General features: G+C 33.8%; 1 protein-coding gene across 7 annotated transcripts in view; it reads right to left on the bottom strand.

The window, feature by feature from the left end:
* ANKRD12 (ankyrin repeat domain 12) overlaps positions 1 to 22,152 on the bottom strand; it is a 120,735-nt gene that overhangs the window by 57,607 nt on the left and 40,976 nt on the right. For 4 of the 7 annotated variants that reach the window (XM_002917586.4, XM_034642166.1, XM_019797901.2 and 1 more), the window contains exons 3-6: positions 18,589 to 18,736; positions 10,806 to 10,874; positions 6,665 to 6,811; positions 2,632 to 2,832 (exon numbers count right to left, since the gene is read on the bottom strand). In XM_002917586.4, the coding sequence (XP_002917632.1) occupies positions 2,632 to 2,832; positions 6,665 to 6,811; positions 10,806 to 10,874; positions 18,589 to 18,736 (565 nt within the window). Of the gene's footprint in view, positions 1 to 2,631; positions 2,833 to 6,664; positions 6,854 to 10,805; positions 10,875 to 18,588; positions 18,737 to 22,152 lie in introns of all 7 variants that reach the window. The other 3 variants (XM_034642165.1, XM_011222858.3, XM_034642168.1) reach the window with 3 other exon arrangements.

The raw sequence follows: 22,152 nt of genomic DNA on the forward strand, positions 1-22,152 counted from the left end.
ATCCTAACTTCTCTCCCTCTTAGATTTATAATAATTTTTTTTTTTTTTAAAGGTAGGCTCCATGCTCAGTGCGGAGCCCAACATAGGGCTTGAACTCATGATCCTGAGGACCAAGACCTGAGCTGAGATCAGGAGCTGGACACTTAACTGACTGAGCCACCTAGGCACCCCTAGATTTATAATTTTAAAATGAAACTGGGAAAGTTGTTTAACCCTCTTCTACTTACTGCAGTGGAAATAATTTCCCCGTCATTAAATTTTCTACAACACAGTATAACATCGATTGATATACCCGTAATTTATTTAAGGAAGATCCTATTACTGGGCGTTTAGATTATTTCTAATTTTTTTTCAAGATTTTATTTATTTGAGAGAGAGAGAGTGAGTGCACAAGCAGGGGGAACGGTGGGGTGGGGGGGGAGGGAGAAGCAGGTTCCCCATGGAGCAGGGAGCCTGATATGGCAATCAATGACCTGATCCGTAGGCAGACACTTAACCAACTGAGCCACCCAGGTGCCCCAGGTTATGTCTAATTTTTAAAATATTAAAAACAATGATGCAACAAATATCCTTACAACTAAATCTTTATGCACAGCCATTACTAGATATTTAAGGTAAGTCTTTGGAAGTGGAATTGTTAGATCAAAGTACTTTCTGGTTTCTGTAATACCAAATTTTCTTCTAGAATGGATGCTATGCATTTTAAGTTTCATTCTTTAAAGTAGACCCTGTTCATTGTCTCTTTTCTACTCACAACAAATAGAGAAATAAATTTCAGGTGTATTCTAACAGAGTTCCATGTAAAAGCAAAACAAAAACAAAGTTGGGAAATGAGAAAATGGGTATAGTTTTATAATACAGGAACAAAGAAGGCCTCCTTAAAAAACATCATAGAACCCACAAACAAAAAGATTAACTGGTATTACATAAAAAATTAAAACTTTAGTATAATAAACATTGAAGTGAAAATTCAAACAAAGTACAATGAAAACCTTTACATATCTGATAGAGAATTAAAACCTACACTAAACAAAGGGCTTTTACACATAATAATACTGCCATAAGACAAATGGGCAAAAGACTCCATCTGGCAAGTCACAATATACACATAAATTTTAGTATGCACTAGAAAAAATATTCACTGTCACTATTAAGAAAATCCAAATAAGGTCTTTTTTTCATTTGTCAGATATTTAATAATTAAATTGATAATATCCAGTTTTAGTGAAGATGTGAGGAAAAGGGCTCTTTAACCTACTCTTGATGGTAGTGTAAACTGATAAAAGATTCTTTTGGAGGGCCACTTGACTGTATTTACAAAAATTTTAAATATGCATCCCCTTAAAAGTTTCCATTCTAAAATTCTGAAATCCTTCTGTAACTATACATTTTTTTTTTTCTTAAGGATTTTATTTATTCATCTGAAGAGAGACAGCAGGAGTAGGGGGAGAGGCAGAAGGAGAAGCAAACAGACTCCCTGCTGAGCCAGGAGCCCAATGACGTGGGGCTCGATCCCAGGACATGGAGATCATGACCTGAGTTGAAGGCAGACGCTTAACCATCTGAGCCATCCAGGTGCCCCTATACACTTATTTCTTTTTTTTTTCTTTTTATTTATTTATTTATTTATTTATTTATTTATTTATTTATTTATTTATTTATTTGACAGAGACAGAGACAGCCAGCGAGAGAGGGAACACAAGCAGGGGGAGTGGGAGAGGAAGAAGCAGGCTCATAGCGGGAGCCTGATGTGGGGCTCAATCCCATAACGCCGGGATCACGCCCTGAGCCGAAGGCAGACACTTAACCGCTGTGCCACCCGGGCGCCCCTATACACTTATTTCTATACAAATGTTCACTAAGTATTGTCCATGGAATGTATACTGTGGAATAGTATTCAGCTGCTAAAATGAATAAAACAGAACTACCTATACATTCTGACAGAAATATCTGTAAGAGATTAAGTAAAAAAGGCAGGTTGTAGAACTACAGACTGATAATATAGATGGGATGATTTAATTTTTCTAAAAAGCCGATATACGAATAAATGTTCACTTTATATATATTATAAAAATGCACAGAAGGGATAACTTCCAAATTGTTAACAACGGTTCTGTGGCAAAAAAAGAAACTGTATTGTAGTATGTGAAACTAAAGGGAATCTCTATATTGTTCCCTGCATGTTTTTACTGTTTAATTCTTTACAGTAAGAATGTACTGGTTTGGTATTTGAGTTATTAAAATGAAACACCACCATGCTCTCTTAAAGTCCTCATGCTCAAGTGAATAAATGTTCTTGAAAGACTTACGAATGAATTAACACTTTGAAAACATTACATAATTCTAATTCATCTAGAATAGAAGAACCTAAATGGGATAAAGAATTTTATGGTAATATGTCAACTAATATAGAAGTTTAATATTTAAAAATTTGAGTAGTTCTTGACTTGGAATTGCAGCAGAGGATCAAGGTTTTATATACACAGTCTGAAAGAATTTTGTAGTAAAGTACACTTTTAGAACACTTTTGTTTCAGCAAGAGGAATATAGGACTACAGATTTATTGTAACAAGAATCTGTCTAGATGATAAATTTTAGTTTCTGAGCATTAGTCTTTATTACTAATCTTACCTGCAAAATCTTTCACATTCACATTTGCCCCTAAACTTATTAATTCTTTGACTTGTTTCACATCTCCTCGAATAGCTGCCATGTGTAAAGGAGTTTCACCACGTTCATTTCTTTTATTAACTTTATCTTTTTGTCGAGATGAGGAACTGGGAGTTTTCTTCTGGGCTGGTGTTGTTTGTGATGGATGATTTGGTGTAGAATCTGTAAGAAAAAAGGAAATTAACAAAAGTTCTAAGGCTAAATATTTTGTATGTTCATTGAAAGGTTTGTAATGTGCAATTTCCTGGAATGCGGGAATATCTTCTCACCCTAACACTCCAAAACTTGGTGTAGATGATATATTAATAATTTAACCAAATACATGGAGTAGGTCTTCCTTTAGGGTTATCAAACACTGCATAAGCAAATTCAGAAAAAATGCTTTATTCTGTCAATTCATAAAATTGGCTTAAAGTGATAACAAAGCATCAAGTATGTCCCCTAAAAGTGTTTGCTCAATGAATAATTTGATAAACTACAAAAAACAAAAAACCCAACATATTTTTCATGGCATGTTATTCTATTAGTCCAACACCTAGATGAAATGACATCGAAGGCCAGAGTTCACACTTCTAACTCAGACAAAGTATTAGAGTTCTATGCTGATATTAAGTGCAAATTGAGGTCATGGATGATTTTAGCATAAAAATAAAGCTTAAGATGTATAAGAAATAAGGATAGTCTGGGAAGGCCTTTAAAAAGGGGGCTGATAAAAGAGAAAAAAACTTGCTTTGCTTTGATTCTCACCCTTTGATTTTCTGTTCCAGTTTCCATACCAAAAACAAAAAAATTGAACAAGATGATGCCCAAAGTTTTCCCTCTTGTTTCAGAACTACTGGGGGCAGGGGGGAACCAACCACAAAATAGGTTTCTTAATCTGTTAGGGATTCCAGACATATGTACAGTGTTAATAATTAATTCTGAAAATTTATAACTATTTAAAAGAAAGCAACTGTTCTAAGAGAAAAAAAGTCTATGGAAAGTAAATTTCCAGCATCATACAATTTTCTTGCAAACTGACATGATTAGAGTACTAAAGTACTATCATTCCTTCCTCAATAAGAAAAAAGTTTAAAATTTACATTTTGGGGGCACCTGGGTGGCACAGCGGTTAAAGCGTCTGCCTTCGGCTCAGGGCGTGATCCCGGCGTTATGGGATCGAGCCCCACGTCAGGCTCCTCTGCTATGAGCCTGCTTCTTCCTCTCCCATTCCCCCTGCTTGTGTTCCCTCTCTCGCTGGCTGTCTCTATCTCTGTTGAATAAATAAATAAAATCTTTAAAAAAAAAAAATAAAATTTACATTTTGGATTTTAAAGTACATTGCATCAGTAACAGTTTCCTATCTGTACTTCTATAAGGTACAACTCCATAGGAGCTAGGACAACTGTCTACCTTATTCATTACTGTTTCTCAATTGTTTAGAAGACTTCTTGGGACATGGTGGTAATCATGCATGAATAAATGAATTTTACTATCATCTTTTTTTTTTTTTTTTAAAGATCTTATTTATTTATTTGAAAGAGAGCAGGAGCAGGGGGAGGGGCAGAGGGAGAACCAGCCTCCCTGCTGAGTGTGGAGACTGACAGGGGGCTTGATCCCAGGACCTGAGATCATGACCTGAGCTGAAGTCAGACAATTAACCGACTGAGCCACCCAGGCACCCCATGAATATTACTATGATCTTTATAGTCAAATTATTTATTAAGAAAACTAGCTGTTCAACTTCTTAAAAATGAAACATTTCATACAACTTGCAAGGAATTAATTCATGTAAAATTTTATTAGCCATTTCAAAGTAATATTCTCATACATAAAATAATATTATCCATAATGGCAATCAGGGTAAACATAACATAAACATGCAAAATTAACTGTGTAATGGATAAAATAATGAACCCTAAACTGCAAGTATGTTTATATTTTAGCAAACAGCTCTGTATTTCAAAAAGCTTTCCACTCTAGTTCTACATATAATAAAATTGGCTAAAAATCCTTAAATGAAAAGGATCAATTGCATTATAGTGTGATCTTATCTGTATTTTAAACACAAACAACACAGGGGGCCTGCTGGCTCAATCAGTGGATCATGTGAGTCTTGATCTTGGGGTTGTGAGCTCAAGCCCCATGTTGGGGGTAGAGTTTACTTAAAAAAAAAAAAAAAGACCCACAAAACAAAAAATACAAACAACAACAAAAGGTATGTATTTGCATACAGATTTCCAGAAGAAATATTGGAGATGAGGCAAGATTAATTTTTTGCCTTTTAATTTATTCTAAGAATAGAGGTTCCTGGTATTAAGAAAATTAGTTTTTATTTTTATTTTTTATTTTTTTATAATTTTTTATTACGTTATGTTAGTCATCATACAGTATATCCTTAGTTTTTGATGTAGTGTTCCACGATTCATTATTTGCGTATACCCAGTGCACCATGCAATATGTGCCCTCCTTAATACCCATCACCGGCCTATCCCAGTCCCCCACCTCCCCTCCCCTCTGAAGCCCTCAGTTTGTTTCCCAGAGTCCACGTCTCTAAGAAAATGAGTTTTTAAAAGTAAAAGTCTTCTCCGGGTGCCTGGGTGGCTCAGTTGGTTAAGAGTCTGACTCTTGATTTCAGCTCAGGTCATGATCTCAGGGTCATGAATCAAGCCTATCGCTGGGCATGGAGCCTGCTTAAGATTCTCTCTTTCTCTCTCTGCCCGCTCCCCGCCCCCAAACCTGCTCACGCATGCTTACCCTCTCAGAAGAATTAAGAAACTAAAAAAATAAGTCTTCTATTAAATCTGACACAAGGTCAACATTTTATAGAAACATTTAAAGTTTTAACAATGTATAATATCTTTCATTTGGCTATAGTCTTTCAGAAATTGGGGGTGGAAAGGTAGAAGAATAACGCCAAATAACACACTCTTATTAAAAAAGCAGGAAGCCCTAAAATGTGTTTATCAGTAAAAGATATCAGACATACCATTTGATGGAAATATAATATAGAGAGAAACTCAAAGAATTTTACCATGTTGTCATAGTTTTTTTTAAAAAAAGAGCCAGTATGAGAAAACTGCAGTAGAGAAACTATCCTTTTCAACGCATTTCAACAGGGTCTGTTACATTACCCAAAATCTTACATAAAGATGCCTTGAATTCAGAGTCAAAAGGATTTTTTTTCCCTCTAGATAAAACTGATTTACTTTATCAGTTAATAAGAACTGTAAAACTTAAAATTTTTTTGTATTGCTGCCAGAATGCCTTCAATACTCAATAGTAATTACCATCTCAGCCCAGCTATCTAGATTTTATCTACATTTTTATAGCTCCTTTTAATTAATTAGCAGGTTGGGTGGTTTGTTCCCTTGTTGTTTTGGTTCTGCTGAAACCCATCTATTATTTTTGGAGGGCACAGTATAGGAATAACTCCCCCCCAAACATACATGTAGTATACCACCTTAATTGGAAGGGTACAATAAAATACGAGATAAATTTACATATAGTATGCTGCAGGCATTTTTCCTTTTAAAATAATTTCGATCTCAAACAAAAAAACATGGATTACACTATTGCATCTCAAAGTACTCATGTGATAAGATTACCAGTTTATCAGCAGCATGCTAGCAAACTTTAAACTATAAACCTAGAAGCAGCTTTACAGAAACGGTGGGAAAAGATTCTTTAGTAAGGTAAAAGTACACAGTGCTACGATGAATTTCTCAAGGCGACTGACCATTTCTAAATAACCCATTTTAGTTGACAAATATTTACTGAATGTCCACTAAATGCAAAGATCCCTGCTCTTGTATAAATCCTTATCTGGCGGAAGATACACAAGATAGACAATTACCATGCAAATAAATGTAAAATTACAAACATGCTATAAGAAATTTTTATTAAATCCAAGAAAAAAAATTAAAATTAGGAGTTTAAAGTAGTTAACTGTTAAGGTAAGGGTAGAGAGTCTGAGTAAAACTAAGAATACACATGTACTCAAAGATGGTGTCACCTGGACTGTTGTCTCTTGCCGTCATCTGCATAAGAAGTGCCATCTGCTTCCGCTCAGAGAGTGGATAACCAAAAAGAATGCTAACTGGTGTGGACTTCTTATTTCCAGCTTCCTTTTTTGTTTTCTTCTTTTCTGGACCTTCTTTCTCTGGAATTATTAATATGTAAGAATTTGAAACAAATGTAAGCACTGAAAAGCAAAACATAAGAAAACTTTTAAAAAAAACCAGATGCTATACACCTATATGAGAAACGTGTAATATACAGACTAGCAAAATGTTCACAAAAGAGCACCAGACTTTCAATATATAAGCAATTTTCTTCCTGAATGCTTTGAAAAAAATATATTATTAATGCTACTGTTTTCTGAAATTAAGAACATTTGGAAATTCATTCCTAGTAAAATCTGTATTTTAATGATTTGTTCTTTTAAATTTTAACTTCTTCAATAATATTTCAAACATTCCTTAGTCTTTTATCTTTAAAACTTTTCATTCATTATAATTTTATTCTTAATTATTACTAAGCCCTTATAGCAATGTTCCTTCAAATTATTTCCCTAATTCCACTGATGATTTGTACAATCTTCTAACAAGGTAAGTATTTAAGACAAGTCTCAACACATTGTAAAAAAAGGCAAAGGATCACTTTATTCCAGGCACTGGACAGCTGAACATGGAATGTTATTAATCAAAGCTAAAACTGAGCAAATTAAAGATTCTGTGTGTGTGTAGGTAGGGGTCTTTAACAGAGATTCTGCAAAGATCCAAAATGTCTAAGGATTTTTTTCAAAGAGATTTGATACATCAAAAAGCCAGCTCCTAGGTTGAGCTATTTGGGAAATCTTTTGGCAATACAGCCAGCATTCCCCATCAAGTTCCAGGAATTTCAGATGGAACTGAATTCTGTAAGTCAAAGAGATACGGGTATCTGTCTTGTAGGACTTCTCTGGGAGAGAATTCCGGTGAGAGCTAATGCAGAGGGTATGCGTGTTAACTGTCTAGGCATCTATTTCTTGGGAAATCCTATACAAATACATGAGATTTACTGATCTGGGTTTGAGGGTCCCTGCAAAGACAGGCTACAAAGATAAATAAATAAATTTTAAAAGTAAGTGTAAAACATAGCAAAAATGGAAGAAGGGAAGGCTTGGTAGTCGATACTGTGGTTTTTTAAGGCAGATGTGGCCAGCGAATAGACTACTCTAGGAGATAATAAGCATTTATTAATCTAGCAAGTTTCAAGAAACCAGTAATAGTTTGATATTATTTAAATATTATTATTTAAGGCGTAAGAACTTAAAGTAGTAATTCTTGCAGTGCACCACTTAATTAGGATATGATGGCTGGCATCCTAATGGCCTAGAAAAATTAAGAGATCAGAATATTTAAATTTTGCTGCCCACAAATCACACTCAAACTTCAAAAGCTTCAAAATGTCCACTGTATCGATACTTTACATAACAAATACAAAAAACTTCAAGATTCACTTAAGTCAGCCTTTACTAGTTCTAATATTTTATTTTCATATTTCTCATTTCATTATCATTAATGGTCTGATTTAGTATAAATCCAGTTTCAGCACAGTGTTTCACCTAACTTACTAAGTTTGTTAATTAAAAGTCCTTAACAGGTTTTTCAGAGAAGCCCATTTTTTTCCTGAAACATTTACTTTCTTCTAATCATGTTCTGTATGCTTTGGTTCTCTCATATTTAATAAGGAACTGAACTGTTTTAATGATTTTCCATCTAAACAAATCCTTAAGTATAATGAATGTACTTCTTACCTAAAATTAAAATATTTAAGTGTAAAAATTTTATAAAAAGAAGAATTTTTTTAAAAAGAAGTAAAATCTAATAATTAGAGGAAACAAAATGAAGAAAATGTACATAGAATCTATCCTTAAAATATTTTCTAAAATTCTGGGGAAAATTTTGTATTTGCAAAATAATGGATTTTCTGCTTTTCTAATGGCATTTCCATGTAATGTTTTAAAAAGAATATGCTCTAAAGTGATACTCAGTTGACAGGAAAAAGTGAGATACTTATAAATTCATCTTAGCATTCTAGCTGCCAAATGATCAAAGACACAATGATTATATTTTGGAAAAGAATATAATTGTACATATTCCAAATATTCAAGCAAAAAATTCAAATTAGATATTAGCATCTAATCTGAACTCTTTTTTTCTTTAAATTGAGTTACCTTAGTCATTTGTCTGAGTTCATGCTTTACATGAGATAGGAAAAGAAGGTAAGAAAACAGAAGCTGGTAGCTATGTTAAAGATAACTATATACCATTCTTTGGAATTTTGTTACATTAGTATGTTCCAAAGTATGCTTTTTCAAGTTTAAAGCATTCAACGAAACTTGGACTATCTGGGATCTATTCTGTGAAGAACTTGTTTCCTGACCTGTCATAAATAAAAAATGATCATATAAATTTGAGAAAGTCTCATGTTTCTCAAGTTTAACTAAAATACTTTGTCCAAATAATGAGTCAGAATTTTAAAATTTAAACGTAGGAGTACTGACACATGTGCTCATTTAGTACAGTCTCCTATAGATTTGAAATTCCACTGAGCCACTCAAGAGATTTTTAAAGAAAAATCCAAGTGCTTTACTTAAGACTAAACAAAAACAGAGAAATGGATTTTCAGCAATCCAACATTCTTTATTTTCAAGGTTCAGAGGAACTTTAGAAATATAGAGATGTCTCAGTCTTGAAACTGTGAAAATTAATGCTTTCTTTTCAGGACTTGGAATAAACAGAAAGGTCAACACTGTCACATCTCAATTAAGTGTAAAGTATATTAAGGAGAAGAGACAAAATTTCTTTCTTGGGGAACCAGTTCATAATCCAATCAGTGTTTCAGAAACTAAAGAATATGATACTTTCCCACAAAGCAGTAATTGTGGAAGGAACAGAGCAATGGAGCTGTAACTCAATTGGAATGTGTATATTTCGATTCTGAGAAAAAATGCTGCCATTGCTCTCCAGTTCTAAAGCATCTACACATATCTCTAAAAGTTAGGTACTTGTATCTTTTATTTCCAGCCCTGATACTCAGATCATAGATGGTTTCATCCCATATAGCTCTTTCAGGTACACCCGGGCTGTGGGGAGTCCTGTTTTAGAAAAGTACACCTAATTCCACAGTAAGTGTAGGCCTTTTAAACTTAATGCTGATTGTAAACATGTCCTTCAACCCCCAAATTTTGATAACCAAGTACTACAAACTTTTAATAATAATTTGGCTCTATACCACCCTCACCCAAACCCTACAAATTTATAAAATAATAAAAAATATACCCAAAACAGAAGGTTTCTTTCAAGTTTTTATATCTAAATGTCATATGCTGAAAGCTGGACACTTGGCTACCCGGGGACTAAATAATATTTTACATTACAAAAAGATAAAAATGTAAACCTTTTTTTTTTTTTAAAAGGATAATCAAAACACTTAACTAGTTAGTTTTCACATACTAGATAGAACTGATATAAATTCTCCTGTATTCGTCTATCTGGAGCAATTATGAAGCATAATATGTGGAGCCATAGCCAAACAGAGCTGTTTCAACACAGTTAATGGTAATGGCATTTATCCAGGAAAGCTGGTGTTTTAATCCACTGTTAAATTCAACAAGGGCAGCAAAGTCAACAGACCAAAGATAGTTCAACCAAAAATTAAAAAAAAAATTAAAAAAAATACTGTATGATTCAAGTGGAAGAGTACACTGTCTATGAAGACCAGTACACTTGGTATATCTTGTGAAGAGTAGAGAGCAAAAGAGATCAACGACCTTGGGTATCTTCCCACAGGGACTGCTGCACTGCCACGGGGCTGATTTTTATATTGTTTTCTATGTGAACGGTGGCCCCCACATTGTGTTATACAACTACTAAGTGGCGGTACACAGTAGTCCTGCTTATAATGTTCATACACAGCATGCGTTGGTTATGATGCACTAGATACCTCAAACAAAAACTGGAAAATTCAGTGTCACTTGGTGTAAGTTCACTTATTTAACCAAAGATCTCTATATACTGGTTTGAAAGAAAGTTATTTATAGTACAATAATTACTTGTAAATGTGAAAGAAACCACTGGCTGAACAGATGCCCCTGATAATCTAATTACCTGAGTATGTCCTGTAAGAAGATATAAGTCTCTCCCCCCAATTTTCACTTGTATGTCCTGGATCTGAATCTACAGAATGAGAAGAGACAGGAGAAAAGAAAAAAAGCACACGAAGGGAAATGCAGAATTCAACAAACCAACATTTTTCAAAAGATCACTAGTCAATGATCTATCATTGTTTTTCCAAAAGATTATTTTTAAAGTAAAGCCAAAAGCACATTTAAAACACAGGTTTGGCTGAAGATTTCAGTCTGGCTAAGATTTCAGTTTCTTCAACTGGAGTATTAAAGTTGAGAAAGTCAACCATGCAGTTTGCAATAACAGATATTACTGATGCTGCTTATTAAAAGATATCTCCTTTGAGGCTATGTATTTTTTCAATCTTTGAGTATAATAAAAGAGGCAGTACTCTATTACTGTTTTTCTGTTTAGAATTTGTCTTTAGAAAACCTGAATAAAGGACGTAAATAACCCTTTTTGTTCTATGAATGCCAAACTACTCAGAAGACAATGAACACTTTGGACAGCAGTATCATTGTAGACCACAGACCTTTCTATAAATTATATACATTTTGAGTGGTATGAATTACTACAATAGCCACTATGTAAAAGACCTCTTAGAAAGAAAGCAGCCTAAAATCAGAACAAAGTTTATCAGCTAAGATAAGAATATGGAATTCTGCCTAACAATTTATGACAAGTAAAAATATTTCCAATTGACTTTTGGCAGTATGGCCAGAGCAGATATATTTACTTGTAAACAGTATGCTGTTTTAACACAATATTATTTTGATCTTCATATACTCAACTTATTGACATACACTTTTCTTTCTGGGATCATTATTATAGATATTATTCATGAGTTCAGTTAGGTATAAAGAAACAAGTGTTGAAAAAAAAAAGAAATCAATTTAGGAGAACAAATAAAACATAGTAGTTGAAACTTTTAAAGATAAGCCTGAAAGTTTAGCGATGAGAAGGCTCACTCAACTGAAAGGGAAATAACTGATAAAATAATAACATTTAGGCCAATTCTAAACCAAGTGGGTAAATGGATTCAATGACAAGGCTTTCAATGAACACTTATATTTCAAAACTGAACACATTAAGTTAGCAACCAGAAAAATTCCATGATGAATATCTGACGTTTCATTTAAAGACAAGCAAAAATGGCCCCCATATACTGCAAAGAAAAGAAAAAGCAGTAACCAATAAGTTGTGCCAACAAATCGAATGGATTACTGAAAGAAGATCATCTTATTGTGACAGATTACAGCATAACTGTTAAACTGAACTTTAAATTATATTCATTAATATAAGGAAGTGGTATAACAGTTTATTCAAATCTTCATTTGGTAGTAAATTAATCCACCCCTGACTCCATATACCCTTTGGCTTTTACTCAAGTATGTTTATATTTGATGCCTTTGAATGACTATTCTATTAAGATTTAATTCAGGAGCTGAATTAAAAGCTTCCATATCTGGTCCCTTGACTCGCCCACTTTTCCCTCTGTGCTATACTGAGGCCAGTGCTCCCTATTAGGTTTTTGTAAAACACTGAGTGCTAAGCAGAGCAATTCTCTCTCCCTGATATGTTCTCTGCAGAAGGCAAGACAAATAATATTTGTACTTTAAAAGCCATCTTTTTCATATTGTGTTTTAGGTTGCAAGAGAATAAGAGAAAAAAATCAAGAATGATTAAAAAGGTTTGCACTGTATGTTTGAAAATTTTTAAAGTAAAAGTTTTAAAGATGGGGGAGGAACAAGAGAAAATCTGTAATAAATAATCTCCATGAATATCATCAAAAGGTGGTCTTCCTTATTAAGCAAAGCACTGATTTTATCTGCTACTTTAACGTAGTTACCAGAAAAATATTCGTTTTCTTTTTAAAAAAGTTCCTCACTCCAAAATTGTTTGAGTCCTATTAAACAGGATAAATCCTTCAATGGCATCAGGAAACTAGAACTGCTAAGGCTGGATGGCAGAGAAGATTTAGTTTAACACATGTGAACACGCTCACAACTGCCACCATGGACTTTGGGAACAGATCAGACTGTGCCTCTTTGGATTTTCTCATGCTGCATTATCTATACATGCCAAAAGAAAAAAAATTAGTAAATAAATAATGCTTACGAAGAGAAGACAAGTATTTTAAAAAGTGAAGGACACTATATCTTTCTACTTATTTAAATAACATACAAACTAAAATGATGGAAGTACCACTGGTTTACTTCTATAGAACATTAGAGCTATCAAACCTAAAGAAAAACATGTGCCCCAATGTTATTTGAGGTTCAAGAACATTCATACACTGCTGGTGGCTTTGTACCTCTATATAATTATTTTGGAGAAACATCATAGACATATTGAACCCCTAATCATGTAACCCCATCCTGGGAATGAATAAGAAAAAGAATTCAGGGTATAATAAAAATACAATCGGCAAAGATGCTCGTGATGGCATTATTCATAAAAAAAATAATCACAAATTTAGTCTGAAGGCCAACAAGAGACTTCCATGTGTGCCCTCAAGAGAGTTGTTTGGTACTTTCATATCAAGGGATTGTAGCTTTCCCCTGAATGCCATTAGACTAGAAAAGAAAAGTATGATTTTTTGATTGACAATGCAGTAATAAAGATAGCTTAGGTAAGAAACATTAATAGCTATTATAGATAAAAGCAATTTTCAGTTATTAATTACCGTACTAAAAACTACATACAGCGTCAGTATTGTAAGATGCCTACTCGCTATTCATTCTCTCCTTGTTAGCAGAAATACTCCAATTCTGATTAGGGTGACAATAAGCCCAACTAAAAGTAGTTAACTTTCCAGACTCCCCTGCAACTAGGATAGCATAACCAATGAGATGCAGGCAGAATAGTTCCTAGGGATGTTGTTTCATCAATAAAAAAGCAAAGTCTCATTGGAAGAAAGATACTTTTGTCGTTCGTCCTTCCTCTCCTACTTTCTGTCCAGGAGAAGGCAGAAGATATTGTGTGACTATAAAGCAACATATTAAGAACAAAGCCCATGTATGAGTTAAGGGTGAGAGAGCAGAATGATGAAAACCCAGTCCTTGATGGCATTACTGAACTACTTACACCAACCTGGACTGCTTATGCCTGGTCTTATTACATTAGATTTAAAAAATCCCAATCTATTTAAGCCAGCGTTAGTTTTCTGTTTTAATTAACGTATCACAAACTAATTTTACACCTCCTTATGTCACTTAAAGATCACAATTCTCTGAAGTTGGTATTACATGCACTTTTACAGATGAGAAAATCAGAGTTATAAAGGGCTCAAATTTTTTGCCCAGCGCTAACAGGGAGCTGAGCAGGGACTCAACAATGATCTGTCAGACTCCAAAGCCTCTGATAATAAATACTATGCTCTGATTTACCTCTATTTTAACTATAATTAACTAATTCTGCCAGGATTCTAGACAAGGAAAGATTGAAAGTAAAAGCTAAAAGTAAGTGATAAAACAAGCTGTGTATAAGGAATAATTTGTCTTCTAGATAAACAGTTGCTTCCATAGGTTCAATGAGTCACTCTATACATTGGCCCCTTAACATTTCATGGGAAAAAATTTATGGGAATTCTCTGATAGGACAACATGGGATAGATACTGAAATGATATATGCATATATATTAGAGATTTGCTGAAATAAACAGAATTATGATACAGCTGTAAGGATCCACTGGCATGACCTCAAATTATGCTGTAATTTCCCCCACATTTTTGTCTAGTCAAGCAATTACTTTTTTACAGTGTTATCTTTTTTTTTTTAAAGTTCTATTTATTTATTTGAGGGGGTAGGTCAGACGGAGAGGTTAAGAATTGCAAGCAGACTCCATGCTGAGTACAGAGCCCAATGTGGGGCTCTATCTCATGACCCTGAGATCATGACCTGAGCTGAAATCAAGAGTTGGAGGCTTAACCAAATGAGCCACCCAGGTGCCCCTACAATGTTATCTTTTAAAAAATTAATAAATATTAAATAATTAAGAATTAGGAAGTTTAAGACATACTAGGGTATCTCAAAATAAAGACTAAGAATGACTCATTCAGTTGATGGCATTATTGCTAATTTTGGTGACCACTGAACCTTCCTTGAATAGTATGAGCATCTTTTTAGAAAAAATGTGTTTTACAGAAATAATTATGTTCATTATTTTAAAAATTCAAGCCATACAAAAAACAGAGACAGTAAAAAATGATCCCACATCCAGGAAATAAAATGTTAACATCTATTGAGCATCATTCCAAACATCTCTCTAATATATATAAAAAGAAAAGAACTGGCAGGGGTGGTGGTGGGGGGATGACTAACTTACATACAAATAGAAAAATATAATATATGTGTACTATTTAAAAATAAAAAGCTGAAAGATTTTATTTTAATACAATGTAAGAGAAAGTAGGGCACCCAGCTGGCTACTCTTGATCAGGGTCATGAATTCAAGCCCCACACTGGGCACAGAGTTAACGTAACAAAAAAAAAAGAAAGAAAGAAAGAAACTAAAGGAATTGCTTCTCTAAAAGAGGTATCATATAATAAAATATAAACATACATAAATGTAAATGTATATATGAAAGAATTTTAAATAAAGATTATAATTTTTAAGTAATTATTTTTAAAAACTATGTATTTCAGTTGTAGACAACATCAGTTATTTCCTTGCTGTGAGAGATAAGCTGAGTAGCATTGTTAACATTTTCTCTTATTCCCAACTCCCCACTCTTTTATTTAACCTACATCAGGGTTTACAATATTTACATTTTTGTTCTGGGCTCATAATACACCCACTAGGTTTAGGCTTAGTTCTACAACGAAATAGTCTCTTATATTTAAACAATCTTATCTTTCAATATGTGTGTTAATATATGCCCTGTGTACACATACATACAAATACACAAAATATGACTTTTAATGCCATCAAACAGTACATATTATTTCATAACCTATTTTTAAATGCTGTATGCTATGAACATCTTCCCATTTCATGTATTCTTCTACAATGTTATTCTATAGTTTTGGATAAATGTGTTCATATTTACTGCCAACAAAATATTCCTATTATTTAGACCAACTAAAGTAAGTTCCTATTTCTGGCCAGTGACCACCTGGTACGATTTAGGCCAAACAATTTGTCAATTGTTATATATTGTATTTCTTTGATTACTGTTGATATATTTTTAAAATATATTTCTTTGCCAAGAGCAATTCTGTTTTAAACTACTTGCTTGTATCTTTTCTCCATTTTCTCATTTTTTTTCTCTTCATATTTCAGAGACCTTTAAATACTAAATATATTAAGAAACAAGGATTGTCACATATGTTGTAAATATTTCCCCCTTTATATCTTTGTAATTTCAACTACTCATTTAAAATATAGTATACTTTAGGGGCACCTGGGTGGCGCAGTCGTTAAGCGTCTGCCTTCAGCTCAGGGCGTGATCCCGGTGTTATGGGATCGAGCCCCGCATCAGGCTCCTCCACTATGAGCCTGCTTCTTCCTCTCCCACTCCCCCTGCTTCTGTTCCCTCTCTCGCTGGCTGTCTCTCTCTTTAAATAAATAAAAATAAAATCTTTTAAAAAATAAAAAATAAAATAAAATATAGTATACTTTAGGGGCGCCTGGGTGGCACAGCGGTTAAGCGTCTGCCTTCGGCTCAGGGCGTGATCCCGGCATTATGGGATTGAGCCCCACATCAGGCTCCTCTGCTGGGAGCCTGCTTCTTCCTCTCCCACTCCCCCTGCTTGTGTTCCCTCTCTTGCTGGCTGTCTCTCTCTCTGTCAAATAAATAAATAAAATCTTTAAAAAAAAAAATAAAATAAAATATAGTATACTTTAAGAAAGATTAATGTAAGATGTGGGGCTTGGAGCTATAATTATCTTTCATATGGAAAATACCACTTGATGGTACTTTGGATTCTACATTATTTTTTTAAATTATGAAAATAAGACAGATGGATTGTAAATAAGACATTTTGCTTTGGGCCTGCAGAAATTCTTACTAATGCTCTGGGGGGTGTGTATTGTGTGTATGCGTGTGCATGTGTGCACACATGCATGCATATACAACGAAAACTAAAGCCTAGATCTACGTTTTACTAAAATTTATAAATTTAGCCTACCAAAAATGTTTAAATCCATTAAAATCTTGTTTAGCATATAATCTTTCCAAAAGATATGTAAGAGTTTGTTACAAAACAATCTTTATGAGAGAGACCTGCAACATTCTGCTACATTCAAGTAGTGGAAAAATTGTAGCAGGGAAAAATATATAATCTAGTTAATAAAATATGAATTAGATTATGTTTATTCAGTGTTTAAACTCTGTGCCTTCCTAAGTAACCTTTTCTCCTTTATTTTACAATAAATAAAAGACAAATAATCTAGCTGATCTGATAACAAGGTTCTCATGGGAAGATTATTTTGAAATCTTATCTGCTTCTAAAAATATATTAACATTGTTTGGATTTATCTAAATCCCTTCTTCAATTACTAGTAGAAATATCACTGTCATTGGAAAACAAAACCTGGTTAATGCAAGTACTTCAAAAATGACAAGCAATAGGACTTCCACGGAGAAAAATATAAGAAAAGTTAAACCTTATCTAAAGGCACATAAGCACCTTCTCAGCTAAGTGATCAACTAATCGTTTGAGAATACTGCTTAAGGACAAGGAGTCATTCTTTAGAAAAAAAGACTGAATCTCTAGAAATCAGTGTAACTTAAAATGAACAAAACACAAAATATCTCAACCACTGCAAAAAAGAACAATTTTGAAGGATTAAAAAATGTCATGTTTAAGGACAATTTCTAATTCAAGCTAAGAGAGCAAAATACACAAAACAAGGCCTACCTACTAAAAGTGTCAGATAAAATTTAAGTACTTTCTAAAGCTATGTTAGCATAGGGCATTTCAAAAGTCTTTAGAGTATTTTCAGATTCTGGAGTCAAGATCATTTCCATATTGATGATTAAGATGGCTAGAAAAGTATAAGTAGAATATAATCTCTGTATATAAACTCAGATTAGGACACTAACTTTCTATGAGTGAAGCTGAAACATTCTTAAAAACAATTATTAGTATTTCATGCAAAGGATAAAGCAATTATGATAAATACATAACAAACACTGAAGTTTATATTAGTTTCAAGAAATGATTAACTCAGGGCTACAACACCATCTAGTGATTTGGTAGATAGTGGTAATGAGAGTCTAATCTATTGTGAACAACTGGGATTGACTGATGTCAAGGATCATTCCTGACATATTAGAGTTTGAGGGAAAAAAGTACCATGAATTGGGCTTAGGTGGTAAATTTCAGTAATTTTTTTTTTTCAGGGTAGGGGAGGGCATATTTTGGATTCATTTCTGAATCTAAAATGCCTATAATGTTTTCTCTGGTGGGTTCAATACTGTGTCTACAAAAACTCAACAACTGTTACTCAACTCTAACATATCTTATGCTCCCTATCACAGTAAATTTTCATCACTAAAATGCTCCCCAAGAAATTAAGTTCTGAAAGTGGTAAGAGATTTGTAAAAAACACTGAGAGTAAGGAAAGAAGGAAATTGTTGTTTTCTGATTAGAGATCATGTTTGGGTGAGAAATATATGAATTTCTGCCCCAAAATGATAAATCTGAATACTGAAATACAAATATTTCTCTATAAAATGGGGTGCAAGAGGAATGATATGAAGAAAATCACAGTAAAAGAATGAATGAGATTTTACCAGAGAACAACAAATTATTCTACCTGTGTCTGAATCTCGTTCTTCATTTCTTGATGGGCTAATGGTAAAAGGAAGTTTACGTTTCATGGATGATTTCTCTTTCATCTCCTTGCCCACATCACTTCGGTCAATTTTTGGAGTTTTACTATATGATGCAATCTTGTCTTTACTCTATTAAAAATCAAATATGAATAAAGTTGTAACAATATTAGCTAAGCAATACAGTATCTAAAAAAATTTATGAAGAAAATTTTCAAATATATACTAAAGTAGAGAGGTATTATAAACCACTGTCTTCAATGTATTCAAGACCCAGTTTCAACAAATTTAACATTTTTTTGACTTGTCTCATATTCCCCTACTTTTACTTAATGAATTTTAAAATAATAAAACAAAATATCTTGAATATAATAAAACTCTGTATCTAAGTATAATATAGATGTTATCATCAACAAACAAATACACAAATCTGAAAAAGTGATTCTGGATATAATTAAACATACTGTGCTTTGTTAATATCCTGTGCCCACCCATTCAGGTGAGTATCCTACCTTTACGATCTATAACCATCATCAAGTTCACATTTACTCTCCAAATATCTGAATTGGTACTGCATATTAAACTGGGCTATAACAGTTCCTTTGTGAAAAACCTGCTAGATACTAAGAGTTAAGCCATATCACCTTAGCAAGAGAGCTTAAAAGAACTGTGATATGAGGGAGCCTAGGTGGCTTAGTCGGTTAAGTGTCTGCCTTCGGCTCAGGTCATGATCCCAGGGGGCTGGGATCAAGTCCCACATCGGGCTCCCTGCATGGCAAGGAATCTGCTTCTCCCTCTATCCCTCCCCCCTGCTTATTCTCTCTTTCAAATACATATTAAAAATAGTGATACGATAATAAATGGCAGATATAATAACTTATAGAGACTCTCAGAAGCAAATTAAAAGTAGACTCAGATTGCAGCTCTCAAACCAAGACAGAAAATGAAGAAGAGGCGGAAGAGGAGGCATAAAAAATTAAATAGTGCTTTTTTAAGCAGAATTTATCAATTAAAATCAAACCCCCATAAGGGTTATTAAAAAGTCTAAAAAAATACTGTATTCATTTTTATAGGCCTAGAAAAATAGACTATTTAAGAGGCCTCATTTAAGAGGCCTAGAAAAATAGACTATTCTCTTGGAAAACACACACTACTAAAAACTGGCTCATGAAAGACATACAAAACCTGTATAGATCAATGATCACAGAAGACCATAAATCCATAGCTAAAGATTTTAAATTTAAAAAAGGTACCTAGCCCAGAAGATTTTATAAGAGATTAAAAAAAATTCAAGGGACAGATATTTCACATGTCATGTAAATTATACTACAGCATGAAGGTATGATAAGAAGTAACAATCCATCTTATAAGTCTAAAATAAAACTGATACCAAAAGGGAATACAAGACAGAAATAAAAAACTAAATTGCTTATGAAATAAACACAAAAATAAACTATCCTAAATAAAATGTCAAATCAAATTTAGTGTCTTAGAACTTAGATAATATCATAATCAAGCAGGGTTCACCCAAAGAATACAAGAATAGTTCATTATTAGAGAATCTCTTAAGACAATTCACTGTATCAGAAGATTAAAGAAAAACTATACGATGATCTTAACAGGTGACAAAAATAACATTTTGACAGAGTCTACATTCATTTTTGATAAATCTATTAGCAAAATCAGGAAGAGAATGTGACTTCCTTGTATCTTAACTGGTAAAGATTACTGAAAAATAACAGCCTCGTATTACTTATTTCTCAGTTACAAAGGTAAATCTTCTTGAGCTGTTTTTCCACTTCTGCCAATGATACCAAGCTTCGCAGGCATGTATTTTCTTTATAAGGTTGTTTTAAAATGTAGGTTTTATTATTACTCAGGTATGGTGAAGCCAACAGATAAGGCTACCACTGCCACTGAAAAGACAGTTTGTTACAATTCTCAAGAAGAGGGGGCATGCCACATTACACAGGGCCACAAAGGGTAGTACCAAGGTGGGTTGGGAGGCAGAAGGAGAAAAGGGAAACGTGGGGAAAAGCTTTTACGTGGTTTCCTCAGGAAAGAAAAGGCAAGGCAGAGTAAGCAGGCTCAGGATTGGCTATTTTGAGTAACATCAGCAGTTTCTGGGCTATGGGCGCTTTTTCTCTTATTGTCTGGTACCCGGCTGTGATTTATTAAGGCAGGGGGACAGTGGCCCAGAGTGGGAGAGTTGGATACAGCTGGTGGCTGGGTCTGGACCCCGGATTGGTTAGTTTGCATATGAAATGTTGGCCATAGCGAGTTGTTTACTATCTTTGGGAATTGGCTAGCCCTGGAAGTGGCAATCTCCCCGATGTCAGCAGGCCCCAGATGTCAAAGCATCAGAAATAAAAAGGTACGATTAATACAAAGGTTAACCAACAAAATTCTAGAGACTTGCCTTAGAAATAGGAGTCTCTGTTATTAATAAAAGAATCTAAGAAAAATGTGAACATGTCCTTTTTCCCTTGCACCTGTGTAAGTAAAGATACTGTTCTGTACTATAAAACAAGTTAAAAGAAACCAATTTAATAACATGCTAAGTGGAAAATGTTCACAAGAACATAAAGATCGCACTCTCCTCTGCGATATGGTGATTAGTGTGAATATTTGTAACTGCTACCAACCAGTTCTGTTCTCTGTAAAATAAAACTATCCTGGGAATTATTACTTGAACAAAGGGTTTTTGTGAGATTCTTACACACTTTAAAAATTATTTTCAGATCTGGGGAGAGAAACTTTCAAAATAGACAATTACGTCTGATTGTCTTGAAATTTCTGTATTACCAAATGGTATAAATACTCTATCAATTCAGGAGCCAATCACAGGCACATTCTTCTTCCATTTCCATGACATAGAAAAGTCTAGGACTCTTAGATTATTTTAAAATATTTTAAGTCTTTTTCATTTATGTTAATGCTATTCTTTCAGTAACCTACAACAGCTACCATGCACAGTAATGAAATCAATGTAAACATCTGGGGCCTACTATACATTAATAAAAGAACAATGACAACAAAAATCAATGGCAAGTGAGAATGACCTTCTATCACTGTTACTGTTAGGCAATATATGGGTAGCCTTTACCAACTAGGTAAGATGGAAAAAAGAAGAGGTAAAAATTTACCAAGATATAAAAAAATAGAAAATAGAAAACTCTTGAAGGACACAACCCAAAATACGAAGCGCTATCTGTAGGTAATAGCATTACTGGTGTGTTGGGAGAGAATTCTAAATGGCTCTCCTGGATATCTGCACATCTTACAAACACAGGCACTATCTCCCTTTGTTCTGGACTATCTTTTCAAGAGTATCTATATGGAGAACAGCCTTGGAAGGTAGTATCTTCCCCTGGAGCAAAGGGCAGATCTGTTTACTGTTCTGTAAAATAAATAATTTCTCCCTTTAGTGGGAGTAAGTCAGGTAGACTTACTGCCCATTATTAAAGATTTGGGGTTCCTCTCTGGTACTGCATCCACCTTTATATGTAGTTGTCACCTGGCTCTCTTTGCATCCCATTGTGAGAAAC

This window comes from Ailuropoda melanoleuca, chromosome 14, assembly GCF_002007445.2.
Source record: "Ailuropoda melanoleuca isolate Jingjing chromosome 14, ASM200744v2, whole genome shotgun sequence".
Taxonomy (NCBI): Eukaryota; Metazoa; Chordata; class Mammalia; order Carnivora; family Ursidae; genus Ailuropoda; species Ailuropoda melanoleuca.